The sequence below is a fragment of the Lygodium microphyllum genome, chromosome 11 (assembly GCF_053477565.2).
Source record: "Lygodium microphyllum isolate KBCC chromosome 11, Lygodium_microphyllum_v1.1.10, whole genome shotgun sequence".
In the NCBI taxonomy this organism is placed as follows: Eukaryota; Viridiplantae; Streptophyta; class Polypodiopsida; order Schizaeales; family Lygodiaceae; genus Lygodium; species Lygodium microphyllum.
Genome location: NC_141145.1, coordinates 147,501,652 through 147,513,396, shown reverse-complemented (window position 1 = coordinate 147,513,396; position 11,745 = coordinate 147,501,652). Strand labels below are relative to the sequence as shown.

Here is an 11,745-nt window from a genome sequence, read left to right as displayed (position 1 = left end):
TCAACAAAAAGTGTGCATACACTTTTTTTATCTGTTGATTTTAAGACTGAACTATATATTTCCATGCACTTCCATTACTAATGTGAAGTTCATCCATGGTAGATCTCCTCTAGATTGTTGAAACTTCTGCCACCATAGGGTGAACCTGGCCTTAGCTCCATGCTATGTGGGATATCACTCCATAAAGCCACCCAAAAACTTAGTCATTTTAATGTAGACTTACTACAAAGAGTCCACCTTACATATACAAGGCAATTATTTTACTAGCATTCACAAACTTGCTCCATGTTCATAAATGGCAAAAAAGTGAAACACACATGCGTGAGCAAACACATATATAGAGATGCACATAGTGCATTGCACACATGCATACATAACCATATATAGCTTTCTTTCTCTCAATTTCTTAGCTCACACAACATTTGTTTCCCCACCCAAACAAAAGACTTGTTTTTCCTAATGATTTTTTTCACCATGTGGGGTAACCTCAACCAACATGCAGTACAAGGGCAAAACTATATACAACCCTACCCACGACAGAGGTTGAGGGTCACACACACACACAAATCACACATACACAACATTCCATACAATCATGCAAGCTTATGAGTTTACATGATATCAAATACAAAATTTTCATGGTCAGCAACCATGCACTGGTTCCTTTTTTTCAGGAGTTGAAGTCATGGTGCCTACCGCATGTTTTGTTACTTGATTGTGTGGATTAATGCATGTTTGATGGACTTGCATGTGTAATGCCTCTTATACACTGAAGGAAGGTAGAGGAGATGAAGTTGCAAAGGTTGAGGGAGTAATCTCCATGTAAACGAAAGAGGATACAAATGCTTTCCTAGAATAATAAATGGAGAAACTAAACACAATGGCCATAAATTATATATCCTAGAGGAGGAAGAAACAAGTTGTAAGTAGAACTCATAAACTTCCTTTCCATAAGTTCCCAAAAGCGTGAAGAATACATTAAGTAAGTAATAAAAGATGCAAAAGGGCCTAAAACTTGTGCTAAAAGTTTGTATTCCCAAGTGATGCATGTGTACATATACAAATACATGCCCCCCCAAAAAAAAAAAACGTATGCTTGCATCTGACATTCTCATCAACACAAATGTAAATAAAACAAGGGCAAATAAAGGATACCAATTCAATTGAGAAAATGGCACCCTTGCCCATCATGTTTGTGCTTTCAGAAGGCTTAAACAAGTTTGTTTGCTAGTGGCACAATCATGTGTTGTTAAACTCAATGATAGAAGTGTTTCAATTTAGTAAAATAATGTATCAAGGCTTATCTTGAATCCTTGTAGAGAAAAGGTAAAGTAAAGTTTGATAATAGTTGTGATCTATTGATGGTCCTTAAACAACCTTAGAATGGAAAGTAATTGTATCATTGTTGTATGTTTCAAATCAGGTGACCAAGCAAACTAGTCCTTGTTTGGTTTGGTTAAGTGTCATGAAGCAAATATACTTTGAAGGTGGTTTATTGATTACGTCCTATTGGATGAACATGGACTTATTAATTGGTAGTAGGTTGACACAAATAAAAGTTTCTTTAGTTGAATTGATATAATTTGCAACTCAATGCAGAAAGGTGATAGTAGGTATTGAGTTGCTAGTCTCCCAGAAGTGTTTATTCAAAGTCTAGAATAAGGAAGAAAAGGCATCAAAACTCCAAGCTTGGATAGAGAAGCTAGTGCTAACTTAAGAGCCAAAGAAGGAAGAAGGTGTATTAGAATTCGAGCAAGATGCATGCATGGAACACTCGCACCCACCCCATCCCCCCTTTCTTGGTTAAGGCAGCATTGAGGTGATGAAGTGCACTATAAGAAGTGCATGTTGTGAGAGGATGGAGTTAAAGTAAAAAACATGCACAATGCACAACGAGGAGGTGCTCTCTTGGGCAAGGGCCTTAAGACTACCGAATATACAAAAGGGGCTTTTTATTGGGCGGGGGATGGGGGGGCTAGATTTAGAGACGTGTGATCATGTTTGGATATTTTAATGGAGGGGAGTGATTGAGATTTCAAGGGTTTGACCAATCCTTTATTTTGTTTTTCTTTTTTTGGGTGTTTTTTCTTTGGTTGGGGTCCGATTACTCGGATAGAACAATATTGTGCATACAATATTTGTGCTTTTATGTATCAAATCAATCATGTGGGCAGTGATGACGTGGCACAAGGGCAGGGCACGAGTATCCTACGTGGAACCCACGTGGGATTTTCGATGGCGCTCAATCCTGCCTGATTTACGGAAACATGCCATTTAAACTCTCTCTCTCTCTCTCTCTCTCTCTCTCTCTCTCTCCTGGCTGATTTACGGAAACACGCCATTTAAATTCTTAATCTCTCTCTCCCTCTCTCTTTTTGTCTATGTGTATATATACACATTACACCCCGTGGGTAACTGTGCGTGTGCATTTTGCTACTGCAAATGTGCTGCTAGTCTTTGTCTCAGTTCCTTGCAGTCACACGCCTCTCTCTCTCGCTCTCTCTCTCTCTCTCTCTCTCTCTCTGTGCGTCTGTCTCTGTCTCTGTGACACACGCATGCTCATGCACAAATTTTTGCAGACCCTTTCTAATGTGCAACTCGAGCATCGGTTGGTTCTTCCACACAAGCTTCCACATTCTGTAAGTATTTCTACATGAGTTCGAACTATCCCTCTTCTCTTCAATTGCTGTTCCCTTTCCCTTTCCGTGTAATGTTAGAGATGGATGGCCAGGTGACCAGTTCTCTATCGAGTTAGAGGATCATGTGCCCAAAGATTGGCATAATTGAAATGGTCTGGCACAACAGCCCTGCATTTGCTGAAAGAAGCAGAGCTTTGGAAGCAGGGCCCTCACTCAGCAAGTCTTTTGAGGCTGATCGTGCTTCCTCATTTTAGCCATAGATGATGGTTCCCCTAAGATGTTGGGATCGATATCAAGGAGATAACTGATCTATGTGCCAAGATCCCAAAGAAGCAAGCGGCAAGTACAATCGTTTTGGAACCAGCCATTCAGGTGACAGGGCTAGAGAACTTTGGATTATGCAAGGTGGAAGATTTGCTTCAATTACCTGGCATTTTGTGTAGAAGTTGTGCTGCAGTTACTGTTCATTGCCTTTGTATTCTCTGCTGATCATGTGTTCCAGAGCACGTAGTGTCTTGATACAGGTGGAGTTTAAACCTAGCAAATTGAAGCAAATTATATTGGGATCTTTCGAAGACAACTCTGTCTCTCAGAATCCAAAGCATCGATAAGAAATATTTCCTCTCTTGGGGATTTCCCCCCTTTCTTTTGCTTCTAAGAAGCAGCAAAAAGTGTTGTTTTTATTGCTTCTGAGAACCATCAGAGAGGGTTTTTATTGATTCCGAGAACCATAAGAAAACAGCTGTGCACAATTTTGAGTTGTACATTATGAGTTCTGAAGCCTCTGGGTTCAGGACTTGGAGCAATGAAGATTTGCAAATGATCGAGCAGCTCCTGGGTCCATCTGCCATAGCTCACTTCTCATGGAGCTTGCAGGGTCTCTCACCCGCAGGGGGCCGCAGGCTAAATGAAGCGGCTCTGCAGCAAAGATTGCAGAACCTAGTGGAAGGGTCTGCAGTGAACTGGACTTATGGCATCTTCTGGCAGCTCTCCTGCACTGTCAAGGGCGAAGAGGTTCTTGGTTGGGGGGATGGCTACTACAAAGGACCTAGAGACCATGAAGTGGAGGATTGCAGGCGCAAAGAGATGCACGGAAGTTCAGATGATGAGCAGCTCAAGAGGCGGGTTTTAAGGATCTTGCAAGCCCAATTTTGTGCTACGGACGATGATCTCATGGCAGCTGCTGATGATGATTTTGTTTCGGATACTGAGTTATTCTACCTTATATCTATGTTCTACTCATTTTCACGGGGGATGGGCATCCCTGGAAGCGCCTTGCAGAACCAGAATCATGTCTGGATGACTTCGGTGAACAGGGATAAGTCAGGTATCTGCACAAGGGCATCCATAGCCAAGATGGCTGGGATCCAGACAATGGTATGTGTACCTACCTCGAATGGTGTTGCTGAGTTAGGATCGACAGATTTGATCTTCGAGAACCGAAAGCTCATCCATGAGATTAAGGTTTCTTTTACTGATGATGTTTGGGAGAACAGTAAGGAGGAGGATCCTCCTCCTCTTCTTCCTCGCCCGGCTGTTAGAGAAGCTCCTAAACAGGCAGTCTGCTCTAATGCACTTCCACTGCCTGCCTCATGCGACTCTCTGAAACCACCTGCTCATGAAGCAAACAGAATAAGGCCCCCTCTGGGAAGGGAGGTTTTCCGTGGCAGGATGTCTCCAACTTTAGATCCCCGGTCTTTCCCTCCATCCCCTTTTCAAACAAACCCTTATCTTGCTGCACAGAGAGCTGCAGCTGCTAAAGTCTTCCAAGCTCATGGTTGGGGTGTCAAGGAGAATTTCGGAGCAGTTGGAGCACCTGTGGTACCTGGACTGACACAAAGTGGATCTGAGATGCGCCACCAAAGAAACCAGATCATCAAAGGCTCTAGCCTTGCCACTGATGTAGTGAACCGTATTTCTCCAATTAAGGGAGGGGAAGAGAAATTCAAGCAGCAAGCTGAAGGATTGGGTTGTTCTTTCAGTAGCATCATCCGATCTTGTGTTGAGTCTGAGCACTCTGACATGGAAGCATCATGTAAGAATGCAGATTTTACATCGGCATTCGACGACAGAAAACCAAGGAAGCGAGGCCGAAAGCCAGCGAACGGGCGTGAAGAGCCTCTAAATCACGTGGAAGCTGAGCGGCTACGTCGAGAAAAGCTAAATCAGCGGTTTTATGCATTGAGGTCTGTCGTTCCAAACATCTCTAAGATGGACAAGGCCTCCCTTCTTGGAGATGCAATAGCTTATATTCAGGAACTTCAAAGTAAACTCAAGGAAGGACAGAGTGAGAAAGATGGACAGCAGCCAAGGCCTGCTGCTAATGGGAATGACATGGAAGCCTCTGCAGGTTCTGAATCACAGGAAGAGGGAAGATGTCCTCGCATGAATAAGCCTTCTCTTGATGTACAGGTGCACAATGGAGAAGCAACAGTGCGGGTGTGCTTCCCCAAAGAAAATCATCCTCTCACCAAAGTTATTGAGGCATTACAAGAGTTCAAGTTAGACATAGCCCCTGCAAATGTGGCCATTGTGGATGAAACAGTCCTCCATACATTGAAGCTTGATTTGAAGAGCTCCAACAACATCACTGAACAGCAATTGTATGCTGCCATTAAAAACATTTTTGATTAGTTTTAGTAGACGTGAGTGTGTCTGGGGTAATTCATTTTGTTTCTTGAGCTAACCTTGAAATGAAAAGACTTTCCTGCACCCTGGACTCAAGACATTGTGGTGTGGTGTAGGTAACTCTCTTATGCAACTTCCTGTGTTGTGTGTTAGCATACATGCTGTTCATCTAAAATCATAGTCAGGTCCGATACACAAAAATGTGTAGTTTCAGAAAAGTTTTGCATGTTTTGCATATACAAGACATCATTCAAGTACGCACTATGTAGTGAGCAGAGCCAGCGTCCTTATTTGATAATTTGTTTATGCAACACGACTGTGAGATCAAGTGGAGAGAGGAGCAAAATTAGACATTGATCTTGGAGATGTAGAGTAAATACAACATAGTACGATACTTTTAGATCAACAACTCAGAGAGTGTTTTCTACTTGTATCTCATGCATTCATTTTTCCTCTCCTTTTGATATTTTCGATCAAGTATTACGCCAGCTTTTATACAAGTAGACTTGTGAAAGATTTTAACTAAACAATTAGTGTTAAAGCTCATTAGAAGGTACTTGTGTGTCAGCAAGATGTTGCAGGCCACTACATAAAGCATCGAGCTAGGCAAGTAGCAAGCGTAGCAGTGCAATGTCAAAAGTTATTGAGCAGATCATCACTGGAAAGAAATTTTGCACGATCATTTCATATATACAAATTACAATGCTTAGATTTTAGTAGTGGCATAAACATAGGTCAGGGCAGGAGCATCATGTGGGACAAAAGCTGTCAAGCCATCGAGGAAAAGTCCAAAAACGTGGAAAAAGTTGGAGGTGCTCTTCATTGAAGACGGCTTTGGGTTTTGGAAGGCTCTTAATGTAAATAGGGAGATGGAAAGGATTTCGAAAAAGCTTAGCAGGCAGAATCGATATTCATGGAGTCCCTCCATATTGGAGACCCTTCGGCAAAGACCCGGCTGTTGCTGAAATGTTATATCTAGGAATTTAGTCTTGGGTCGAGCTTCTTCAATCTTAAACCTTGTAGGTGACCATGATAGGCTTGGGCCTGTCAAGCGGAATCTCGGATGATCGCAGTTCCAACATATTATTCCGTAAATTAATACCTCCCTCTTCTTAGCGTAAAAACTTCTATAAATGGAAAACTTTGCCCCTTTGGTCCTCCACACAACGGAGTTGTGACTTGTAAGCGCAACAAGGGCTTTTGCCAAGAATTCCAAACACAAAGAGTGCGTCAGTGACCAAAGCTCTCAAAAGCCCTTGTTGTGCTTACAACTCCGGACCAAAGGGGCAAAGTTTTCCATTTATACAAGTTAAGAAACAACCTTGTAATGCACACATCCACTGTTCCATTACCACACAAACCAATGCCTTTCTGATCTTTTTGGCTCTCTTTTTGGTACAAGAATTAGAACTATCATTCTCTTGTTTTTGATGGTTTAAAGTGTGCCCACTGCCACATCCTAACTGGAAGTAAAGCACACATTCCAGTAAAAGGTCATCTGAGAGGGTAATGTTTGTTCGGAGTTCTGCTTTCCTTTTGGTCACCATCACAGTTCGACAAAAGCAAGCATATCAATATCATCTCTCTCAAAAGTATATGACTATGTTTTCAGCAATGTGGCGCCTTTCGGCATATTTGATTTTTATTTGACGGCGGACTCACCCGTCATCTCTGCTCGCATCTGATCTTGCTTATGTGAATGTCCGTGGTACACCGTAAGCAGCTCAAAAACCCACTTGCCTAGTGACCGTTTTTTTACCTGCCTCTTGATGGTCAACCTCTGGTCGATAGGAATCAATGATCATTATGCTCCTCTGGATGGTCATGAAGTGCTGAATGAGATATCTTCAATGGAGTGAAAGGACGACTATGTCTCCCAGGCTGAAAATGGCCTCTTGGAATGTACGGGGATTCTCCTCTGATTTATGGAGGCACATTACCTATGGGATGATAAGAAAATACAAGCCCCATATATTGGCCTTGTAGGAAATCAAGCTGGGTGACCAGGACTGTATTATGCTTCATGTTAGTGGCTATCGGACTTTCTTTTATGCTGCCACAAGAGGCAAGGGGGGTACACTTCTGCTGGTTAAAGAGGAGTTGAATAAATTACTCAATGAATCTTTCTTGATATGCTCTATCTATGCAGCTAATCCTTCAGCCAGTTGGACAGCACAATGGGAATTTTTAAAGCAACAGCTTAATGGCAAGAGTGCAGTGGTAGCTGGTGACGGGAATATGACTGAGAGTTAGTGATCGGTCACATGGTAAGGGCATTATGATAGGTGCTGAGAGAGAGTCCTGGTTTTCCTTGGTTACTTCCTGCGAATTAGAGGACATGGCACTGCTCTCTGACAAAAAAGAGAAGTTGAATTACGCCTGGCATAATAAACATATTGGTCCCACATGGAGAGGGGCAAGACTGGATAGGCTTTATGTTACGCATGATGCATGGTGGATAGGGGGAGGAATCATATGTTGATTGCTGGAAGAGATCACAGCCTCAGACCATATTTTGATCTTGGCAACCTTTAGGATAATAGTACTTGGGCAGAATTCTAATGGCCCACCACCTTTTCCGCTAAATGTATCCTTTTTGGATGATGAGCTCTTTCTTGCCAAATTGCAGAATGCATGGTTACAAAGTAATAATGGCTGTTGCTCTTCGGTTGATAGATGGTTCAGAGGGCTTGGAGCTATTACTGAAGAATCTAAAGATTACATAAGGCATAAGGCCTTCTTTAGCAGACAAGCTCTAAATGGTGCTTATAATGCAAGATCAGCGGTGAATGCAGCATTGACTATGAACCTGCATGATGAAGTGATGCATGCATGCCTAAAAGACATTGAAGCCTTTCTCAGACTGCAGGAAGAAGAGCCGGTTAAAGCTGCCAGGACTCAGCTGAAAGGGCGTTGGGAGGTCTTAGGAGATGGAAGTAATGAATTCTACTTTGCACGGCTGAAGGCCAAGCAAAAGAAGGAAGCCATTATTGCAGTTGAGAATCAAAATGATGAAACGGTCTCTGACCAGCTTTCTTTGGTTAAAGTATTCCAAGAACATTTAGCTGCCATTGTTGGATCTGATCCACCAACCCCACTAATTATGGTGCTAGATTGCAGGCCTTTTTGGAAGATGCCATTGTAATAATTATTGAGCAGTCACTTCTTCTAGAACACCCCTTAACTCTTGAAGAAGTGAAAGAGGTCGTGTTTAGCATGAAGACTAGGAAATCTCCTGGTAAGGATGGTCTCCTTGCTAAGGTCTTTCAAAAGTTGTGGTTGGTATGCGGAGCTGACCTTGTATCACTATTCAATTACATGAGACGCTTAGGTCACATGCATTTGAAGCTCAATTCTGGAGTCATCAAGTTGATACTTAAGTCTCAAGATAGGTCTGAGGTTTCCAACTGGAGGCCTCTTACCCTCCTGAATTTCATGTATAAAGCCCTAGCTAAAAGCTTTAGCTAGGAGGGTTAAGCACCTATTTGCGAGGATTATATATGAGAGGCAATATGGTTTTGTTTTTGGAAGGAAAATCTATGATGTTGTGCTGAATCTGATATTTTCTATGGATTATGCAGTGAGCATGCAAACTGATTTTACTTCAATCAATATGGATTGGGACAAAGCCTATGATAGAGTGAGCTGGCGATTTCTTCCAAGTGTCCTGGAAGCTATGAGGTTTGGACCAATCTTCTGCAGTATGGTGGCAACATTGTTTAAGAATGCTGCAGCAGTTATTAACATTAATGGAGCCATTTCTCCCAAGTGTCATGGAAGCTATGAGGTTTGGACCAATCTTCTGCAGTATGGTGGCCACATTGTTTAAGAAAGCTTTAGTAGTTATTAACATTAATGGAGCCGTTACCTGTGCCTTTGATCTTAAGAAATCTATTAGGCAGGGACGCCCTCCAGTCCCTCTGCTCTTTCACTAATCATAGACTCGCTTCTTCAAAAAGTGGACAAAGCAATACAAAAAGGTACTATTAAAGGCCGCCCCCTTCCCAATGGCTCTCAAGCTATGGTTCAAATTTTCGCAAATGACAATGCTTTGATTATGGAAGCTAATCATCAATCGGTTTCTCATCCACTTGGAATCAATGAGGAGTTCTCTACACTTTCTGCCTTCAGAATCAACCAATCTAGGACAGATCAGCTATTCCTAGTGTCCTGGAAAGACCCTGACCAATGGGTTATTCAGCTTGGATTCAAGGTTATCAAGATGGGTGAGATGGTTCGTTGTCTAGATGTACCAATTGGAGTTGGGGTGTTGCTATCCCAATGGTTTAATTGATTTTTTGACAAGCTACAGGTCAAAGTGGAGGGTTGGATGGATTTAGCATTTTCTTTCGATGGCAGGCTGACCATTGTCAAGACTGTTCTTCTATCTATGATTGTCTATGTTGGATCATTGTTTCCATCCAGCCAAGCAGCTTGGATGAAGGTGGAGGGAGCTGCCAAGAGACTTTCTGTGGTCTAGAAATGGCAAGAGATTGCAACCTCAGATCAGCTAGGACATACTCACAGAGGACAGGTCTAGAGGAGGAGGACTGGAAAGCTTACCTAGGAAGTCACTAAACTTAAGCCTATCTCTGCTTAAGAGAATGTAGGACACCCAGCCTTGGATCATCATTCTCAAGTACTGGATTTTGACATCTAGTTCGAAGGAGCACCATGGTGTCAGGTATCTTGGCAAGATGCTATCTCTTGTCCTTAGCTGAACATATTCATCTCTCAATCGGATGAGGCACAAGCTTTAGTGGAAAATTGGTAGAAAGTCCTATTGAATGCTGGACTAAGACAAGGTGACACTTGAGTAGAAGTGTTTGGTTATCCCCCTAGGCTTATGACCCTGCCTTTTCACCAATCCATTGGAAGCCAAAGCTTGCAAAGGCTATTCAAAGGATGACCTTTGGAACAGGGACAACAACTCATGGATCTTGATTGAGGAAGCTCAAGACAAGTTTCTTCTTTTAGATAAGGAAAATGAAATTTTAGTTGCAGTTCTGCAGCATAGGAGATTGGATTGGCCTTCATCAGTAGTCAGAAGAGACGACTCTTATTTGAAGGACCTTGTATCCTTAACAGGCATGCGATTGTGCCACCACAGATCCTCTAGAGAGTTCTGTTCTGACGAGATAGAGAAACATCTCTTTTGGGACTATATGCATGTCTCCTCTGTTTGCAAACACGTCAAAAGGTGGCTCAAGGAAGCAAGCTTGATTGGTAGTTTCAGGATGTTAGTGGCCTTTTTCGCCGACCAAGCTTCATTGGATGAGAGCATGTGGAAGTTGGTTGCTCTCCTAGTTGCTATAACTATTAAGTTCATTTGGGTTCATAGAAATAACTACTTGTTTGGGTCTTATGGGAGGACTTAAGCTTGATAGTGCCGTTCATGTTCTGAAGTCTGAGTTTTTGTTTGTTCTAGATGTCTTGAATGGCAAGCATTGGATCTTCAAGATCTTTCATAAGAAGCTAAGAGATATGGCCTAGTGCCATGTGGCATGTAATTGATGCTCTATGTAATTACCTACCTTTATACGCATTTAAAAAAAAACCAGTAAATTGCAAGGGAAGTTGCATGCTTTATTGTTGTTTCATAGACTTCCAGAAGGCATTCTCACATAATACGTGGGTGTGTTGTCCTCTTTGCTATGTTCCACAGATATGTCTCCCCTAAAGTAATGGGCTTGACACTCGTGCTCGGATGGATATGCTAGTTTTGTGATTTGTGATGTAGAGACTGAGCAAAACTTAGCTATATCTTGCCCATGGTATGCCTGTATAAGCATCCTGAAGAAGGAAATATGAGAATCTCTTTTGAGTTATAAGATTCTCATGATGGCTAAATAGAAATATACTAAGTCTTTTACAACTACTCTTATGATGTAAAACTTCTTCATCTTCTATTTTGATGCAACTTAGCAATATCATGGCCATACATTGGAAATAGAGTTAAATCTTGCATAAGTACCTATGTGATATGGTTTACTATGATTGGAGTAGATGATGAAGTTATCCTTGGTGTGAGCCTTAGAGTCCCAATGTGCTTCTTTGGGGCCATGGATTCGTTTACGTGTAGCTCGAGCTAGGAATGCTATTCGCACGCATCAAAAGTTAGAAGCTTGGTAGAAGGTTTGAAGGGGGGTGGGGGGGCGGGGGAGATGAGATAAACTGATGGAGACGATGAATGGTGGCCGGTTTCAATGTGTCATCTAGAATGGCCTTCTCTAAGGGTGGTCGTATGTGAGAAGGGGAAGGCTCTTCTATGGTTGTGGGGGTGAGGAGGTTCATTAAAAAAAAAAATAAAAAATATGTATATTCTTATAGAATATTTTCATGGACGCCTTTGGGGGCTATACTGGTGGACACGAGGATTGGTGGATAAACGTGGCCTTACTAATGGGGGAAAAAAGTGGACTAACTCAAATAATGATATGTGTAGCTTTCATCCAAACCTTCAAATTAGATTCTAAGA

At 42.1% G+C, this 11,745-nt stretch overlaps 1 protein-coding gene across 1 annotated transcript; it reads left to right on the top strand.

Moving 5' to 3' along the window:
• The first annotated feature begins 2,374 nt into the window (after positions 1 to 2,374).
• Positions 2,375 to 5,351, top strand: LOC148029496 (transcription factor MTB2-like). Its single transcript, XM_087688338.1, has 2 exons — positions 2,375 to 2,639; positions 2,732 to 5,351. The coding sequence occupies exon 2, from the start codon at positions 3,408 to 3,410 to the stop codon at positions 5,271 to 5,273; it is 1,866 nt and encodes a 621-aa protein (XP_087544464.1). The 5' UTR covers positions 2,375 to 2,639; positions 2,732 to 3,407; the 3' UTR covers positions 5,274 to 5,351.
• Positions 5,352 to 11,745: the final 6,394 nt, after the last annotated feature.